The 19628-nt window shown below is 43.1% G+C and overlaps 1 protein-coding gene across 2 annotated transcripts in view; it reads right to left on the bottom strand.

Annotated features, from left to right (window-relative positions):
- Positions 1 to 1219: 1219 nt before the first annotated feature.
- MTHFS (5,10-methenyltetrahydrofolate synthetase (5-formyltetrahydrofolate cyclo-ligase)) overlaps positions 1220 to 19628 on the bottom strand; it is a 23876-nt gene continuing 5467 nt past the window's right edge. For both annotated transcript variants that reach the window (XM_017742710.1, XM_008640083.2), the window contains exon 3: positions 1220 to 2484. In XM_017742710.1, the coding sequence (XP_017598199.1) occupies positions 2261 to 2484 (224 nt within the window). In that variant the 3' untranslated portion in view covers positions 1220 to 2260. The remainder of the gene's footprint in view (positions 2485 to 19628) is intronic.

Genomic DNA, 19628 nt, shown 5'->3' with positions numbered 1-19628 from the left:
TGCATCCAAAATATTGTCTTTCATTTCCCCCCCTCCTATTTTGAACTCTCACACAACAAACCCGAGTCCTTGTCTCTCAGCCCTTCGTTTCTGTATAGCTGTTAGGGCTGGCTCTGAAGCCTCTTCCCCATGCTGGCCTTTCTGTACACAGTTGTTCACCTGGTATCATCCGTAGTGAAATACCTACAAGCCAAGCAGCCCTTATTCTAGTGAATAAATCCAAGTTCAGACAGCAAGATCAAAAGCTAATCCAAAGGGCTGCAACATGTTGGACCTAATATAACCATTTAAAAGATGTATCAGGTGCAGGTTCCAGGTTTCTGCTGTGACAAGCACTGGCTTCAGCATGGCTTTGTTGATGTTGGTGGCAGGCCGTGCCATATGGCCCAGTGCTGAGCCTAATGTGGTAGGTGAACTCAAGCAGCTTTCCAGACAAACCCAGAAACAGGCCTGCCACAGGCAAAACCTGCCCCATCGTTTTGTTTTGTTGCTCTCCATGTGCCAACAGAAATCCAGAAATGAAGAAGGGATTAAAATATTGACATGGCAGAGATGGTAAAAAAATGGTCTGATTTTCTCATCACTTTTATCCCCCAAAAGTCTGGAATGATAGGACTCTGTCTCCCTCGTGTGAGGCAGTACAGCTGGCAGTGCTCACAGCTGAGAGGACCTGGAGGACACTCCAGTGGCTGCACCAGCGCCTCAATTTCTGCTTGCACAACGCTTTGTGCACCCATGGACACACCTTTCGTTTAGTGGGGTGCATCAGTGTGGTAAGGAAGGGATGGAAGGCCAAGTCTGATCACCTCTGTTTTACTAAGCAGCCCATATTGCAAAGTGCTACCAGCTGCCTCGCCAGGGCTGCAGCTTTCCTGCACACATGGGTGGGACACCCAGCAGGCCAGCACCAAAGGGACCTTCAGCCCGGCCAGATGGACCTTGGTTAACACAGGCCAGAGAAGCACCAGGGAGCACAGGTCACAGAGGCCTCAGTTGCTAAGCTTATGTCCACCCCAGAGCCAGAGGGTTTAATTAGTTCCTGTATTAGCAGAATGGAAATAGCACCGAGTACAAGCACTCAGAGATGAAAAGGTTCCCATGTACTACAGACATGGTTTTGCTCACAAAACCAGTTGTTGTTGAGGAAGCCTTAAGGTCATTCCACTCTGCAGCTGGTCCTTGAGAATTTATGGATTTTTTAATGATGACACAGAGTATCTTGGTGAAAATAAACGCACTGATCTATTGATTGAGGGAAGAGTTAAATATGCATAGAAAAGGTGAAGTTGCACTGAAGAAGGAACACAAAATTCTGACAGTTTGATTGATCCTGATTGGAAATACTGTGTCTTATTACTATGAGGACAGTGTGCAGATGAAACTCACCATCTTCTTCTGGATTGTCTGGAGAACCAAAGAACAATCAATCTTCCATCCAAAAAATTATTCAATCCATAAAATCTGCTCTCTGCAATTCTCAGCATCTCTTTATCACTTAACACAGCACCCATATTTCACACAGTATTTTGGGACATTATGAATGGCTTATGTACAAAATTAGAGAACTTGAAGTAATTTTGAATACTATTTTACCAAAAAAGAGCTCTCTCCAGATGGAGACTACATTACAATCTCGTATTCAGATAAAGGAAAGAACATACCGGAGTTAGGGACATCAACCTTTTTTTATTAACAGGTACTCCCTTTATTTTAAGACAACTGAAAAGAGCCAAGTAAGCAGTCATTAAAATTAATTAAGGCTTTTTTCCCATCACCATTTTTCCCCAGGTTACTCTAAGATGTCTCCATCAATTTCTTGTTTTGCTCATGGATGCACACAATATTTAAGTACCAAGAACTTTTGCCATTGCAAGTATCTAATTCCAGAATGAATCAAGAACTGTCATTACTACACAGTTCACTTTTAAACCAGAATAATAAAACTGTTACTATCAAGAAGCTTGTACCTCAAAAATATTATGAGAAGAAATGGTCCTTACTGTAATAACCAGTCACTCATTCTTGCTTGTATTGATTCTAGAGTAAGAATTCACACCAGACATTTGCTAATTAGAAGCAAATCAATGCAATCCTCACCACTATTACCACAGTTACAGTGGGTTTTGAGTTCTTTTTCCCCAAACACAAATATTGTATTTTATTGGTCCCAAAATCATATATGACAATTAGAAAAAAACATGATTGATGGATCTGACACCTTTGATTGGTTGCTCTGAAGGTGGGTTGGTACAAAACACTTTCAGCAGTCTTCATAAAGGACTTCATCTATTGGAACATCATTTTCTGTCACAGGCACTGATTCACAAATCTGTTCTCTAAAAGCCAAAGCAATCGTGTAAGGCTTTCCACGGGGATGTTTCATACATCTTTCAAGATAGGTATCATAATATCCTTTCCCTCTTCCCAATCTGTTGCCTTTTTTGTCAAATCCAAGGCCTGGCATGAAGATAAGGTCAAGACCTCCTGTAGAAAAATGAAATAAGCATTAGTGGATGCCCTGTGGATTTCCTGATGGCTTGACTACAACCACATAACTTCAGACATTTGCAAGAATGCAAGCTTTGTGTTTTGTAAAATGCTTCCCTTTCTTTGATCAGATGAAAAATACTTTGAATACTAAACGTGTAAATTTACATTTTCATCTTATCAATTGCATACTAGATCAGCTGAAAAATAATTAGATCTTGAAAAGCTGGATGGAAAAAAAACCCCTACATTTTAACAAATTTATTTTATCATTTTAACCCCACACTTCCAAATACTAATGATTATGACTCTAAATCCAGGCAGAGACTGAACTCAGGGAAATGAAATGCAGGAGGAAATCAGAAAATTAAATGAACTTCAACATCAGACACAAAAATAGAAAAGGAAAAAAGAATGGAAAGAAGTTGTGTAGGAGAGAGGGGAGACATCTTGACACTGCTGTAAGATGCCATGGACCTTCTCTTGACTTTTCAAAACCAAAAAGCCTTGAATACAATATATTCTGAAAGTGGGTATTTGCCCTGTTATATCAAGATGAAGATTTGAAGGCTTGTCCCTTCGTGATGTCAGGTTCCTTTTCTCCCAAAGGATTTTCTTCCTTGGCCTCCAGCAATTCTCACTGTTGTTCAAGCAGCACACACAGGCATTCTGCATCCCTGCCCTAAATATCCCTCCTTCCAGAATTTTTGTGAGATTGCACTTGATTGGAACTCAAAATCAGTTTAAAAATTGAAAGAAGCTGCATAAGCTGCTAATCACCTGGACTGGCTGGTGAAACTCTAACAGAAGACCCCACCAACCAGCTCCAGAGAAAAAGGCAAGATTTCCTGCTTTGCTCACGCTCTGTGAGGGGATGGGGATCGGCACCATGCCAGGGAGCCAGCTCCAGTTCACACTTGGCTGCACACTTGTTTCAGGAGCTGATTCACATCACTGAAACCGTCTGCCATGAGGAGTGACCACCAGGCACGGAGGCTGATGCACATCCCTGTCATGTAGGCAAGGCTGGTATGTTCTGTGTGAGAAGTCTTGCACGGACAACCTCTTAACAAAAGAGCTGGGCTGGCCTGGTGCTGACTGCTGAACTCAGGAACATCCCACTTATTCCTTTCAAAATGCAAATAAAGTCTTTATTTCTTGCTGCTGTAGCAGACAGACACTTAAGGAGAGAAGGGCAGGGAGTGGAAAGGCAGCACAGACTAAGAGACAGCTGACACGAGTCTGGAAAGAAAGCAAATACACAGTCTCAGTCCACTGCTTCTGCCTTCTTACAAGAACAGTGCTTAGCTTTGAGCAGCTTTTCTGTGACCAGCCTCTGCTCCTTCACCACCTTGGACCTGCTCAGGTATTTTTCTGCCTTTTCCATGTTCACACCTACTCTTTCCTGCCATTTTGGGCTGAGCTGCTTTTAATACATCTATCTGAGGGATGATGCCCACCATTGAAGGAGATGTGTGGGAGTTTGTACTGGAAAAGCCAGAGCAAAGCAGAGGTTTTCAGTTTAGAGGGAATCCCATCTGAGACCACATGTCAACTCCAAACTCTGCCTGGAAGGGCATGTTACAGCTATCCCACTCATTCATTTCAAAATGCAAATAAAGTCTTTATTTCTTGCTGCTGTAGCAGACAGACACTTAAGGAGAGAAGGGCAGGGAGTGGAAAGGCAGCACAGACTAAGAGACAGCTGACACGAGTCTGGAAAGAAAGCAAATACACAGTCTCAGTCCACTGCTTCTGCCTTCTTACAAGAACAGTGCTTAGCTTTGAGCAGCTTTTCTGTGACCAGCCTCTGCTCCTTCACCACCTTGGACCTGCTCAGGTATTTTTCTGCCTTTTCCATGTTCACACCTACTCTTTCCTGCCATTTTGGGCTGAGCTGCTTTTAATACATCTATCTGAGGGATGATGCCCACCATTGAAGGAGATGTGTGGGAGTTTGTACTGGAAAAGCCAGAGCAAAGCAGAGGTTTTCAGTTTAGAGGGAATCCCATCTGAGACCACATGTCAACTCCAAACTCTGCCTGGAAGGGCATGTTACAGCTCACATAAGACCAACTCATTTGCACACACTTCCCAGGCTCCTGGAGATTTCCTTCTACTCTTCAATGTTTAGAGAAGAGTCACTGACATGAACACTCATCCATCATGATCTGATGTCTTAATTAGAACACTGATATAAAATATGCAAGGCAACACAGTGTGAAATGCTTAGAGAACATCAATCTTGCAAATCCAGCATTGTACAGTCAAGAAGCACAGCTTTTATCAGGAGGTCAGGGGAGTAAGGGGAGAGAATCAGCCAAAGGACAGACCACAGAATAATACTGGTTGAAACAAAAAAGAGTCAGGGCGTTTTACCACACTGCAGTCAACTTTTGACTCACAGGACAGTGAAATGAGTGAAATAGCAAATGGCAAACAAAGGGAAAAAGGCCTGAAGGCAGAAGTATGGTCTCCCTGAAAACAGATGCCATTTTCATGGTACCATCATGTACATCATGCTGGACATACCACGTCACATCTTTCTCTTGTCAATTGTCAGGCCTATGGACTAGGACCTAGAAACCAGCCCCCATTAGCAAGGTCAGGAATAGATTCTGCAGGTCAAATCCTCCCCAAGTTACTCCTGCTTATTCTCTCCACAACCTGCCTCACATCAGCCTTGTGTAGGTATTCAGGTGGCCCAAAAACCAATAAGTACCAATCAGTAACGATGCACAGAACTAAACCCACTCTGCCTCACAGTCTGTTTCAGCTGTTTTCACTCCAGGTGCCTCTCAAGACGAAAAGCAGGAAACATTTGCAGTCTGCTGCTGGCAGGAAGAATGCACACAGGGGGCAAATCTGCAGAGCAAAACGGTGCCATTTCTCCTTACATTTGTGTTAGAGACAGGAAGAAGACCAGTCAGGGGAAACACTAGGGAGAGAGGGAAATGGCAAAAACAGTGAAGAGAAGAAATACATTTTCTATGGAACTTAACTGATAGCATCAGGCACCTCAAGTGAATTTAGATATATTAAAGCACTGTGTTTTCTTCTGGGTTCTCTGGAGAAACAGGGACTCTTTTAACAAGTTGGCTCCTCTATAATCATGGGGGTTTTATGCTGAAGAACTCAAACAAGCTTATGCAAATCTCAATATTATTATGCTGTAAATACTGTAATAGTTACCCTTTATACTTTTCTTCTGTGGAGCACTGTAATACTGACTGCCTTGCCCTGACTCACAGCAGTATCTGATATCCATGCAACTCACACTGCACAAGATTTAAGTAAAATGTCATTCAAGACTTTTGGTAGAAAAATGACACAACTAACCCTGCAAGGAGCCCAAGGGCAGCTCAAGCAGCATTAGGCCCAAATCCTATATCAGGATCTAGAATGGATGGCAGAAAGCTGCATGGAGTAAATGTTTCCCTGACATGTAACCTGGGGAGCAACAAAACCTCTTGTGGTATCTGTGGCAGTGTGGGGGAAGAGCTGTCACAGGAAGAGAGGTGACACACAGATGAGACCAAGATTGCAGATACATAAGATTGCTATCAGCAATGAGGGTACATCAACAGGATGGCAGCTGAGGAGAAGAATTTCTTGCTCCTCATGGCATGGTCCTCATGCTCCCCAGCTCTTCCAGCACTGCAGGACTATTGTCTGCCCCTCAGGACTGTGGCTTGCTCTGTCCTCACATCCTACTGCCCTTGCTCTTACAGACCACTGTGTGAAATTGCATCCTTGCCCCTGAGAAGACAGAGCAGGTACTTGGGTATCAAACATGAGTCGGGTTTTAGCGTCTCACAAAAGACGTTAAGAAGCCTCACATTCAACATCTACTTCTGCCCCTCTCCTTGTAATGTGTCTGCAGACATTAACTGGTGGTTCTTGGATCCCCAAGGGTCCTGTGACCACATGAAGGAGCCCAGGAAAGCACATCCACAGTCGAAAGTTTTGTTACAGGCAAGGCATGCTTCTCCTGGAAAACTTGCATGTGGTCTGCAAATTGCTAAAGGCTGAAAACACTGTCTCAAGCAACATTTTGCTCCAGCTTTTATGTGGAGAATATCTGTGGTTCTTGCACACTTTAGGCTACTGGGTATACCAGTAAGGTTTTTAATTATGATGACAGTCACCTAATAATGTATCTATGGCATAAGCTCTTGTGGCTACAGCTCCTTCAACTGTGTAGCACCACGCGTGAAATAATACACCCTGACTTATCTATCAGTGTGGGCATACAGCCATGCTGACACAGCCACACAGGCTTCATTTATACTGCTAAATGCAGCACAGACAGAAAACAAACTGATTTACAGGATCACAGGTGGTCAATACCTTAATTGTCAGCACAATGTCTGGCACTGCCAGCCCAGGTGACACCCATGACTGCTCCAGGGGACAAGACTGCCATGTGCAGTAAAGACAGAAGAGCACAGGTCTGGCTCCTCCAGACAAAAGCAGAGAGGTCAAGCTCTGTGCAGTGTGGACGGGACTCATCTGTGTCACTTAGCCCTGTGTTGTCTGGCAGCGTAGATGCAGTCACAGCTTCTGAACTTGTCCTGTGGGTGTACAGGCACACTCTGTTTGCGCTGACTCCCTTCCATCGATGCAAACATTCCTTATGTCACAGAGAAGTGAAATGACTGGCCTAAGGACTCAGGAAACGTGTGGCAAAACTACATGCAAGAGGCAGATGTGCAAGCTGCACATGCCCTGACTTAAGCCAGCAGACCAAAACATTAGCATCCCCTCTCAGTGTTTTAAATAAGAATACACAGTTTCATTTCCTCTAGGCAGCCACAGTGAACCTCAGTTTGGCAGTGCATTTCTCATTACCCTTCATGATGATATCAGGTTTGATTTGTTCCCCAGGGAAGGATTTTCTCCTTGCACCTCATTACCTCTCCTCTCCTTAATCTGATGTTCCTATTTGAAATGCCAGCCGGCATTTTCAGAAGTGTTCTTGACAATAGTTAATTATAGAAGGGTCCATCAAACTGCACAGATACAGGTCATGTAAAGAGTGCCAGGGACTTGTTCTGCCCTCAGAAGGAGCAGCCAGCATGGCCTCTCTCCTCCCAGGTTCAAATGAGCTCCACCAGCCCATTGTCACCCGCTGTGTGGGGTCACTCATCTCCCCCTGCACAGCCTGACAGTCCTAATGGAAGCGGAAACTGAAATACTCTGTCATCCCGACTTCTCATCCCTTGCTGCCACTTATTTTGTGGGCACTGCAAAGCGCTTGAGACCCATCAAAGTGGGAGCTAGGACTCTTTTGATCCTCTCCTCAAAAGCACTGACAGAGGATGGGGCAGAGGCCGAGCTGCTGCAACTCCTGTGTGGCTGTAAAGAATGGCAACGTGCTCACACAAACCATGCTCACAGCACAGATGTCGTCTGAGCCTACAAGAGGTCAACAGTGATCAGCTCTGTGTCAGTGCTGCTGCTCCTCACAGCAGCAGCTGTGCAGTTCGAGCTTCCCCTGAAGCACAGAAGTTTGTGCATTGTTTACTCCATCACCACAAGGATGGCTGGATCCTCATATTCTGATACCACAGGCAAGAATGAGCTTTCCAGTGGTTGGTTTTGTTCCACACACACCTCGCTCGTGCTTTGCTCAGATGTAAATGATTACATAAGGTGCAGGAGCAGAAGAACCAGGCCAAGAACAGCTTTCTGTTTAGAGGAAAGGAGTGTTCACGTTGCTGTGCATACCAACAACGTCAGATCTGTGCAAAATCTCTGCTGAGCTGACAAGTAATTGAAAGCTGGTGATAACAAGGAATGAAAACTTAACTTTGGTCCTTTTCTGACCTAGCAAAGACCACAATGGATTAAAAGGCAAACCCTGTTGCAGGAAAACCTTACTTTTCAGAATGAAAGGGGTGCAGTAACCATCTGCTGCCTCTGTATCTGCTACCCTGGCACAGAGGAAAAAAAGTAACTCAATCACTTGATCCTAATATCTAAATATCAGTCTTGGTGACGTGCAGGGTTATGAGCCAATGAATTGGAATGACTCAGAAACTTCTAATTAATGACAGAGTCATTACTGCAACTTTAATTACTGTCAGCATTAGCATAGTTAGGCCTTTTGGGTAGGTGTTCACTTTCAACACATACTCCACAGGGCACAGATCACCATCTAGCTCTGTATTTACACAGCACCTAACACTGTGGTCTGAGTTAATCACCAGATCTCGGGGAAAACAACTCCACAAAAGTAATTCACTTATGCTGCAGCAAAACAAATCCCTTCCCCTTTATGGCTTCTCCTAGAACACTCTGGGTGCCCCTACATCACTCCTGAGGTTACAAATGCTTACTGTTTCCTTCCAGATAAAAAGGTTTCTGCCCTTTGGAAAAAACCTGCCCTGGGTTTCAAGCACAGCATCTCTGCTCTTACATGTCTCTTGGTATAAGATCAAAAAGGCAAATGCCAGATCTGTTCACTTACAGACCTGATCCAGACCCAACCAAGGTGCATGGTTCCCAAAGGGCTGGGACTGCTCCCAGACGAAACAAGTTCTTTTCCCCACAGAGCCCTGGAGGAGACAGATACTGTCATATGCCCAAGGAGACAAAAACACTACCCTTTGCTGCAACTCATAAACATTTGAAAAAAAGGCACCCATCCAAACCCAATGAGGTGCACATCCAGTAACAAAGAGGATTGTAGACATAAACAGCAACATTGCTTGCCTTGACCCCAGCCAGTCTGCTAAAATGCAAATGCAATCCCTTAAAAAGAAAGGAAACTTTAGACTGATAATTCTTATTTGCTTACATGACACAGTGTCAGAAGCTCAGTGTGAATTCGCATCTCCTTGGAAACCCAAGTTACAACAAGACAGATCAGCTCCTCAGTTGCTCTAAATTGACATTGCCCCATTGACTCCTCTCTGCACCCACCTTTGGAACTACAGGAAAAATACGCCATATTACTGACACGAGTTTGAGAAGCATGAATTCTTTTCTCTTGCAGATATGTGGTGTTGGTTGTTCATAAAAAGCTCTCCTCGAGTGCTCACTCTGTAGCCTCCTTAAGATCCCAAACAGATACCTAGCAGGACGAAAAGTTGTGTTTCATATCAGAGTAAAAAACCAGCTCATTTTAAACTGCAGTCAGTAGCTCTTCCTCCAGGTGTTTCCCCTATGAGAAGACCTTTAAATGTGCACTACCACATCACCTCAGCAGGACATACTGTTTTCTACCTATTCACACACATCTGTTGTCACAGAATACTCTGAGTTGGAAGGGACCCACAAAAATTATTGAGTCCAGCTCTTAAGTGAGCAGCCCACAAAGGGATTGAACCCACAACCTTGGCATCATAGGCACCATGCTTGGACCAGCTGAGCTCATCTCAGGGTGTTGCTTCAGAAGGAGCCAGAGATACTAATTTTTATCCAGCAAAGGAATCAAAAGTCAAAGTATCACACCTAAATCTCACAGGCTCCTCCCACGGCCTCCTGCTACAGGACACACCATGGGGTCCTCAAGGCCTTGCCTCCTCCTGGGAGAAATGCTCTTAACACCAGGGGTAATTGCTTTATTTTCATTCTTGTGTATGGAATTGCAGGCACTGGGAAGGTTTTGTCTCCTTTTGTCTTCTAAAGAACATTTTGTACACCCATAACCCACCTTTTACAGCCATAGAGATGCCAAGCAGACTATCTCCCCTGCAATCCTGGCATCCCAGCCGCTGGCATGACAGAGACAGCTTCTGTTATTACTTCAGTAAAATATTTTGCAGAAAATAGAACCATCAGCAGAATCTACAAATAAGCACTGAGCAACTCAGCGTTTATCTGTCTGCTCATCCATGTCAGTGCTTTGTGTCAGCATGAAACATTGGTCTTCACAGCTCACACTTGCCCTGCTGAACTACAGCATAATAAAATATTTATCCGCCTCCCCGAGAAGCTACATGATAGCCATCAGTCATAAAGGTTTAAAACAACTGAGTGCCAGTCACTCGCCCGTTATTAAACCTCAAAAACACATGATAAAGCTGCTTGATCAGCTCCTGTGCTACTGAGCTGTGCTCAAGTAAATACCTCTGATTTTGAATCGGTTTAAACCAAAATCTTGCAGGTTTAGTGCCAATGCATCTGAAAAGCTGAGTGCACTGCACAGCATCAGCTGTAGTTTGTCAGCCCTGCTCAAACAAACCTATCCTGCTCCACAGATAAATATCCTTTCATGTGTCACCAGAGAAGCTACTGTACAAGGCTAAGACTTGTGTTTCTAGCTGGTTTCACAATGTGGAAAGGTTGTTTGAGGCTATAACCATCACACTCATTTCCCCTGAGGTTTAACTTACAGTAAGATGAGGACTGGAGTCTCATTTTCAGAGTTCTACCTAAAAGAAAATTTGAAAAGTATTTTTCTATTTCACTATTATTCATCAAGCCTGCGTAAGCCCTGTAAATAAAACACGATCACTCAATGCCACCCACAAAATGTCTGGTTTTGCAAATTCAGAGCAAAGGAAAAAGTAGCTTAGGACTTCTCAGTTATTAGTCTGTGAAAAATGACTTAATCTGTTTCTGATATTCATATATGAGCACAGTCTGATTGGGAAAACATGGGCAATCAAAAATGTTTGGTTCCAAGGCTTGCACCTGGATTCTCCTGTGATTTTAAACCACCAAAATGCTCTGAAACCAGATGTACCAAGGAGCAATTCCAAACAGAGAAGAAATGGCATTAGAGCCACTTTACAGCACATCAACATATCTTGTTAAATCAGCAAATGCTGACTGCAAATCTGCTCCTTTAGAGAAACTCACAAGGCATTGATACTTGAACTGCTTATGTGGGGATACTGCTGCAGCCTAAAATACAAGGATTTTTGTGTATCTTCACGTGTTTTTATGGGAATTTATGGTCTTATCAGCTACAGTTCCATAGTGTTTGCCTGAGCACTCATTTAAATACTCCCACTGGATACACGTGCATGTGCACTGCTTCATTTCTTCACTCTTGGTCCTCTTTTGCATACTTCTGTCTGGGTATTTTTAAGTCAAAATAAGACAGAGGTGAATCATCTGGGGTTTTTTCAATACTGTATGCATCACTATCAATATTTCCAATACCCTTTGACTCACTCAGCAGGTGGCCTATCATAAAATACACAGAATTGCTTGTGAAATGTAAACAGGTAGGACAACAGCTTCCAAGTCAGAGCATAAACCTGGCTCCTGTGGGGAGTGACCCCACTCGATGAGAGTATCAGGCTGCTTACAGGCAGGGTTTATTGAACATGCAGAGTCAGCTGGCTGGGAGGTGATGGCACCTTCACAGCTGCTGTCAAACGTGTTAACACCACAGCAGCTGAGAAATCCTGCTTCTTCCATCACAAGATTTTCTTTTATCTTTTTAAGCTTGCAGAGTTTAAAAAATCTGGTTTCCCCTGGAATCTTATGCCTCCCCCACTTCAATCCCTGATTTTTATGGGAAATTAGGCTGGAGCATTTGTTCTCCTGTGCGTGAGTACAATGCCTGGATAAGATTTTAATTGTAGGAAAACAGCCGAAATGACACCAATGCTCCATGGTAAATGTATGGAACGCTGACACCTGCCGGTAAAAGGCTTAATGTCATCCATGGACAGGAATTTGCCCTCATCTACACCCCAAAACCTCATTTCCATCTCATATGCACAACAGCCAGCCCAAGCAGGGACTGAGTTAAAGAAGACACCAAACATGAAGATCCAGAGCTATCCTTACACCATGAAACAGCAGCATGAGTCTCGTGCTCCCTGAAAGCCAGTGGCTCTGGGCCAGTCCAAAGAGTTTCCCACCATCCAGGGGAATGACCGTATATTTTGAACCTCAGCAAAACTAGCAGGGATTAACTGTGCCAGAAAAACAAATCTTTCATAGCTGGAAAAGTGCTGACCTGATTTAATAGCCCACTAAGCTGGCAGAACACCAATCCTAGGAAAAAGGAGGGAAAAAAAAAGTCCCAAATTTCTGCCAGATTAATGAGCTGGATCTGCTCAGCAGCAAGTACCAGAGATGGTACCTGGGATGAGGGGATGAGGGGAGCACAGAGCTGGGCACAAGAAAAAGGCAGCAGGACCGTCCCCTCTGGCACCAGCCAGCTGCAAGGAGGGCTCAGCACAGCTGGGCAGCAGGGAAAAGCTTCCACTCCTGTTCCCCAAACCGTGTGCAGAAAGGCACGGAGGTGAGCTTGGTGCTGGGTCTTCCTTTCCAAAAATTGAAAATAAAAGGAGACAAAGATGTCAGTTTGGATTAATTACCACAGGCAGAAATACTTGCACATTGGCACTTCCTCTGCATGAGTTGTTGTACAGACTCCTGCCACACTCCAGAAATTAATCTCACCTCTTATCTGCCTTTCAAGGACTCCTGTCTCTAGGAAACAGTATGAAAATAAAGGACAATGTTACTGTTCACACTCACTGGAGCAAAATTAGCCCTCTTTGAAACAAAACCCTCGAGAGTCACTTGCAGTGACTTCAAGGCCCCTGCCCATGTTGCTTTCACTTCTCTTCAAACTTTATTTGATTACAGTAGAAGTAATCTTTTCAGTTGTTTTGATGAGTTTTCTGCAAGGAGGCAAACGTGGATGTGACACTTAAGATGATTACAAGGAAAACCACTCTTTTAAAGCCTTAATGAACTTCATGAAAGCAAAAAGCTGTAGTGTTCCAGAGCTCTCAGCCTTTCAGGTTCACTGCAGGACACCTGGGCATGGGTGGTATTAAAATTAAACCACATGGTGCTCATGGTTTAGTCTGCACGAGGGAAATTCAGGACATAAGGACACCAAAGGGCATTACAAAGCAACACCACATAAACACACGAACTTTTGCATTTCAGAGCATTTTTTCAAAAGCCTTTCAAAAGAAAAAGTCTCTGTAATTGTGTCATACCTGTTTCTGAACAGAAGCACTGGGAGAAACTCGGCTAAAAGTGTTTGCCTTCACTTAGCAAATGGAGTGTTGATTATTAAGCTGTTTCAGAGAGTTCTGGAAGCTGGTGCAGACCTCAGGGGGAAGGGCTGAGACCAGCTCCAGGGGAGAGTAACCCCAGCACCAGGATGGAGACATACATCTTTCAGCTGAAGGCTGGGATACAGAAAAACCCTGAGGGAACATGCTATCACCTGAAATGTTTTTCTCTCCACGCAAGTATTTTCCTAGCTCCACCTGCTAAGGAACAAGCTAGATGGAATAATACAAAACTACTTTATGGATCTTTACTACTGGAACAAGCCCTTTAGTAATGATGTGTCATTGTGGGATACCTGTGTGGAAACCAGTAAGAGATCTGTCCAGTGAGCTGATTTGAAAAGCAGTGCTACGGTATGTACAGAAAGAATTAACATCTCCAGTGGCACTACATGTATTTCACAGTATTTCTTTACCTGGGCATAAAATTTTCTCCCAGGCATCTTTTTTTCCAAAATAACATCAGAGAGATTGTAAAGGTTGAAAGAGCAATGGCTGATCTCCTACAGGACTAGAAAAGCTTCTCTACAAGAAAAAACAGTCAAAGTTTGATAGAAAAGAATACAATAGATATAGTAAAAGTGTAAACAATGAATAATAAAAAGAACGTAAATCAAACATCCTTAGTCACTTCTCATCATGGAAAAATGAAGTATCCCTTGAACTGAAAGCAGCAAATTTAGAATGAATACAAGGAACATAATATTTCACACATCGCAGGAACATAATATAATATTAATATAATAAGGAACATAGTATTTCACATTACAACTAACTAACCAGCACAACTCACAGCTGTCGGATGGCAGCAGAGCCAAGGGCTTAATACTAATAAAATTAGATGCTTAGAGGAATGCTCCAAATGCCTGCTGGAAAGAGAAACCAGAACCTGTTTGTGAGGGGATAAGCAGGGGAATGCAGCTGCAGAGGTAGGAAGATACTTCAGTTATTGCTACACAGCTACAAGTTGTGAGATTTCCTGACTCTTGTAAAACATGTGATGCTGTATTGCATGTCCAGATCCTGCACTGGGAGGGGAAGGATTTTCTCTCCACAGGAAGATTCATGAGCAGAATGTTAATGCCTCACTTGCACTGAATTTTGTTCTCCTTTTGCATATCAAAAATACTATGGATCGTTGTCTCCAAACAGAAGTTCATTCCAATCCTTAAATCATTTCATTAAAAAATAAATTACATTAGCAGCTAAGCCTTGATTTTCAATGTTGTATTGTGCCATGCTTTCAGGTTTTCTTTTTATGACCAATGTAAAAAGATTTTAAATCATAATCTATCCCTTGACATATTTTGTACTACAAGTTTTAATCAAGTCTCCCAGAGGAAAAGAAAATCTAATAGTACCTTCAATCACTTTACAATCTTGTTTGGGGTGGGTTTTTTTGGTTGTTTTTTTTTCCTGAGCAGAAACATTTAACATCTCTGCTTTTCATGTACCCATATTTCATTTATTCCAGATACATTCCTATTTGCATATAGCTCATTTAAATATTCCCAGTTACCTCTGAGCATTATTTACTACACATCTTTTTTCAGAATGATTAGCATCATTTTGTATGGTCCCATTATGCCTTCATGGACAGCTGTACAACATCTAATGCAGCTGAAGTAGGATATTAGACCTTTCCTATGCTTCAAGCCATAGCCTTTCCTCCTCACAGTGTTTCTTATTTCTAAACTCTAATGTACCTCATCTTTCAAAACCCTCTCACTTCTAGTGCATTTTTTTGGGGGGGTGGGGGAGGAACCCATGATCCTTTTCTAAAATCCCATTTTATTTTGCATTTCTAAGTCAAACCTATTCCTCTTAAGACTGTGCTGCCATCAATTCAGTCACACTTCTGAAGAACTGTGCTAAAATTTGGAATAACTAAGAATACTGATGGCCTCACAAGGCCATCAGTGCCGGCAGCAAATGCAGAATCTTTGAATGCATGAATAAATAGCAGGAATTTAAAGACAGGTGAAAAAGGGTTTCTGCAGGCAAAAATGCTTCTGCAGGGCAAATCCTGATGGCAAAGTTTCAAATAGGGTCAATGGTCACTCAGGAATAATTTCAAACTACCTGAGGTTTGGAACTGCAGCCTAGAGGTAGCCAGAATTTTCCTTGCAAAAGGATCACATTCCCTGGCACAAACAGCCCTTATAAACCAAAGAGAACCCCACAGGAAAGCTGTCTCTGTCTGGTTCTGCTACCAGCAGGTTGTTGTAATTTATGCTACAGCAAGTCTCACAGTGTTCTGGAAATTAAAAGGGCAGAAAGATAAAACTACCTTAACCTTAAAAGCCAACATTCAAAAGGTTATGTGAAAACAAGGGTGCAAGAAGTTGCTGCTAGACTTATGTTAGTATTTCCTCACTTTGCTTCAAATTCAGATCTTTCCTTTTTCTTCATAATAAATTTTTTACCATTATTGAAAGCATGGATTATCTAGTTAATATTTCACTCATTATCTTGAAGTTACAACACAAATGCTGTGATCAGTAGGCCACTGAAGTTTTCAGTGCTGAAAATGCCAGAAGTCTCCAGACTAAATTACAAAATACAACTCAAGTTCTTAATACATTCATTTCTTGAAGCAAAAAAATGTATTATGCTGTAGTCGAGTAGTAGAAGATTATTCAGCATTCCCCATTGCATATAAGATGCTATATTGTCAAATGCTGACATTTTTTCAGCTTAGGTACTTATGCCAAACTGAGGTGGGGGTGGGGGGTTTATGTTTGTTTTGTTCCTGCAAAATGGTTCACAGGTTTCCAAGAACAAAGCTAGCCAAACAAAAAAAAAAAAAAAAAAAAAAAAAGGACCAAAAAAGGGAGAAGCTTTGCTGCTCCATGCCTTGCAGCAAGAACTTGAAATGTTGCTTGTAGTACCCTCACTGGTGATGTGGCTTTAGCCCTGTTCAAATCCATCAGAGCTGGGTTTATGCAATGCTGCAAATGTCTGAAAAGCTGCCATTGGCACAGGCTTAGGAGAGACGTGTCAGGGGCAGTTCTGGGGCTCTCTCAAGATGCCCCTTCCCTGTACCACTACTGGAGTCACATCTGCAAGGGTGGCCCCATGACTCTCCCTAGGAGCCTGTGCCACAGGAGATGTTCCCTCCATCCTGACTACTCCTTCCCTCCTCCCCACACTCATGGCACTGATCTGGCCACATGGCATACTGGATCCACTCACCTGGGTGCAAAACATCCCAACAAAATACAGGGGAGGGGAAAGGAGGAAAATACTCTTCACCCAGAGCAGCAAGTTGATTCAGCTCACCAGAGAGAAGCTGGAATAGGCTGAAAACATGAGGAGGGAAAACTCCTTATTGGTGCACAGACAGAGCACATGGAGCTGCAGGCTCAGCTCCTCTTGCCAGATCCGTCTCAGCTGCGAGGACTCTGAAAGACTTTCATGTCACTGGCTGCTCCTATTCCGCTGACTGCGGCAAGATTGGGAACTGAAACATGGAAGGAAATGATGACTGAAGTTTCACTGAGACATTTTTGGCATGACAGCCATTTTCACAACCCCTCATCATCAGCTTCCTACCAGCCCTTCAGTTGCATCAGTCCAGATCTGTGTGGTGGCTCTGTCTGAGAAGAGACTGCTGCTGATGCTGGGTTGCTCCTAACCAAGACTGGTTTCCCAGTGTAGGTCCCAACATGGCTGCAGGGCCATCTGTGCTGCCACAGGAGAGGAGGGGTGGGGACCAAGAGGAGGAGAAAGGGCAGCAGCTTATTTAATCAGGCACTGCCCAAAAGAAAATACCACAAAACTATGTCTTTTGTACTGTTTAGTACAAAAAGTACTATGAAACTGAAGTTTTTCTAAGCCAAGGAAAAAGAGAAAGAAACCAGCACAGTGGGGAAGGAAATGAGTAAATTGGGATGGGGAATCTTGTATGTCTGGAAACAGAAAAGTGAAAGAAGACAAAGCACATGATCTCCTCCCTTTTGGCAAGGAGAAGCTATTTGCGCTGGCCCAGCTGCCCCTGAAATCACAGACTGGGACTGAGAGCAGGAGGAAGTGGGGAATATGGTGACAAAGGCCAGAGAAGGACACTTGAGGAGGGAGTTTCAGAGAGGCTGGGCACACAGCAGAAAGATGGAAAGGGACATTATGGTGGTAGAGAAATTAAAGCTTGGAAAAGGAGGTCTAGCCCAAGACTGAGACAAATCTGGGAAATTATTGTTTTGGAGGGAACAGAGAAGAAAACCTCACGTTGGAAAAGCAAGCAAAAGAGTCTGTATTCACTGGGGGCAGCTCCTCTGCACAACTCAGGCTGCAACAGGATCCCGAGCCTCTGCTGCTTCTCCATCAGCAAACACCACTTAATATCTCTAAGTCACTGAATGGCGTAGTGATGAACAGCCCATCCAGAAATGCAGATCTCCGTCTCCATCCCAAGGTTTGAACAATGCACACCAAAGAAGCCTGCAGCTCTAACCTGAGCAGGGAGAAAGCAAATGACTGAGCTGATACTCGTTAGTGGCAAGGCAATCGTTAACAGCGAGCAGTGTTCATCTTCTGCCTCTTTGAAAGAGCCCAGAGCATTTTGTGTGGGTTCATCTTTGAGGGAGTCCACATCTGAGGGACAAGGACTGTGTGATAACATACCTTGACACCGAGGCAGAATTGACAGAGATTAAGAGGCTGAATTAAGTCTGTACACATAATCCCATTTCTTGCATTTCTTAGAAAAGCACGTCCCAATCCATTAGAGTAGGCAGATTCAGAGCCGTAATTTCTAACAAAACTTCATTTTTTGGCCAAGAAAAATATTTATGCCAAACTCCCTCTCCATCACGCAGGTGAATTGTTAGAAAAGCTGTTTATAATTTATTGCACACCTTCAACTACGAGTCAGTAGTTCAGTTATAAACAGTTAAGCATATTTGCTCCAGGTCCAAGCCTTCCAGCTGAGATCCCTGGCCACATGCTTCCCTTCAAAGATGCCTCCAAGAATTTTACCATATGGAAATATTCAACTCAGTCTTTTTTCCTTTTTTTTTTTTTTGTGTCCCATTAAGAATAATCTCTTTTTCAGAGGGATAACTTAGCTTTTCCCTCATAGTTCTCAGAGCAGGCCTAAGTAATAATAAATAACATTACAAATGAGTAAACCCATGTCCAGCTTGGTGAATCACAACGCCTCTCTAAACCACACTGAAAATGAAGCTGCTGGCGAAGTGTTCTTTAAACTTCTGTAGGAGTAGTGATAAAAAGCAAACAGGGAGTACAGTTTTATCTGATTTACCCCTTCCAAAGTTGTGCAAGGTATCTACACTTCTGTAAACAAATACTGCAACCTGCCTGGACTTTCATCAGCAGTATTACCTTGGGCAAAAACCCAGTATCAGAGCACATTTATACTTCTGATGGGCAAGGATACAAATGGGAATTGGTACCTATTGAGTAAATGTACCACTTGCTTGCCCCAGAAGTTGTCTAAGTCTTTTCAATAGGTATAGCTGGAAACGAACCAAGTCATGCACCCACACACACCCCTACTCCAAAATATCTGAACTTCTACCACCTTTGTTCTTTCTGTTATTGTGTCCATTTAGCCTAAAGAAAGCGACTTTTCATATGCCAATGAGTCACCCCCACATGGTAGAGAAGATGACAGACTTTCTCCTACCACAAAAGCAGTGATCTTTGTTTATGCCAACATGGTGTGGTGTGAGCACTGCCAAGATGAAAAGAGGTCCAACAGAAAAAAGGATCATCTCCAAAAGGAGGAGCTCATGTCTATTCAACACTGCCCATGAGTGCTACCAAAGACTGGGGAACTCTATGCAAAAATTATACCCAGTCTTATACTTGAGCTATTCTTAACAGTAACCCTGCCTGAAGTTTTAAGGACAGTGTGAATTTAAGATTTTTGTCATGCAAAATGAATACACTCAAACATGACATGGCTTATTTATGTACCTGCAGGCTGTTTCTTGGAAATTACATAGTAATTTACGCCAGCCATGGGAACATTACTAATGTAACACCATGTTATCTCCTTATAACAATGTAAATGCCTCAGATCAAAGTATTTGATAACATCTCTGAGATAAATGTGCCATCCATGCGCAATTCGAACAATGGACGATGGATGTAGCAGCAAGGCAATTTGCATTC

Source organism: Corvus brachyrhynchos, unplaced genomic scaffold, assembly GCF_000691975.1.
Source record: "Corvus brachyrhynchos isolate BGI_N302 unplaced genomic scaffold, ASM69197v1 scaffold97, whole genome shotgun sequence".
In the NCBI taxonomy this organism is placed as follows: Eukaryota; Metazoa; Chordata; class Aves; order Passeriformes; family Corvidae; genus Corvus; species Corvus brachyrhynchos.
This window is presented reverse-complemented; position numbering and strand designations above follow the sequence as displayed.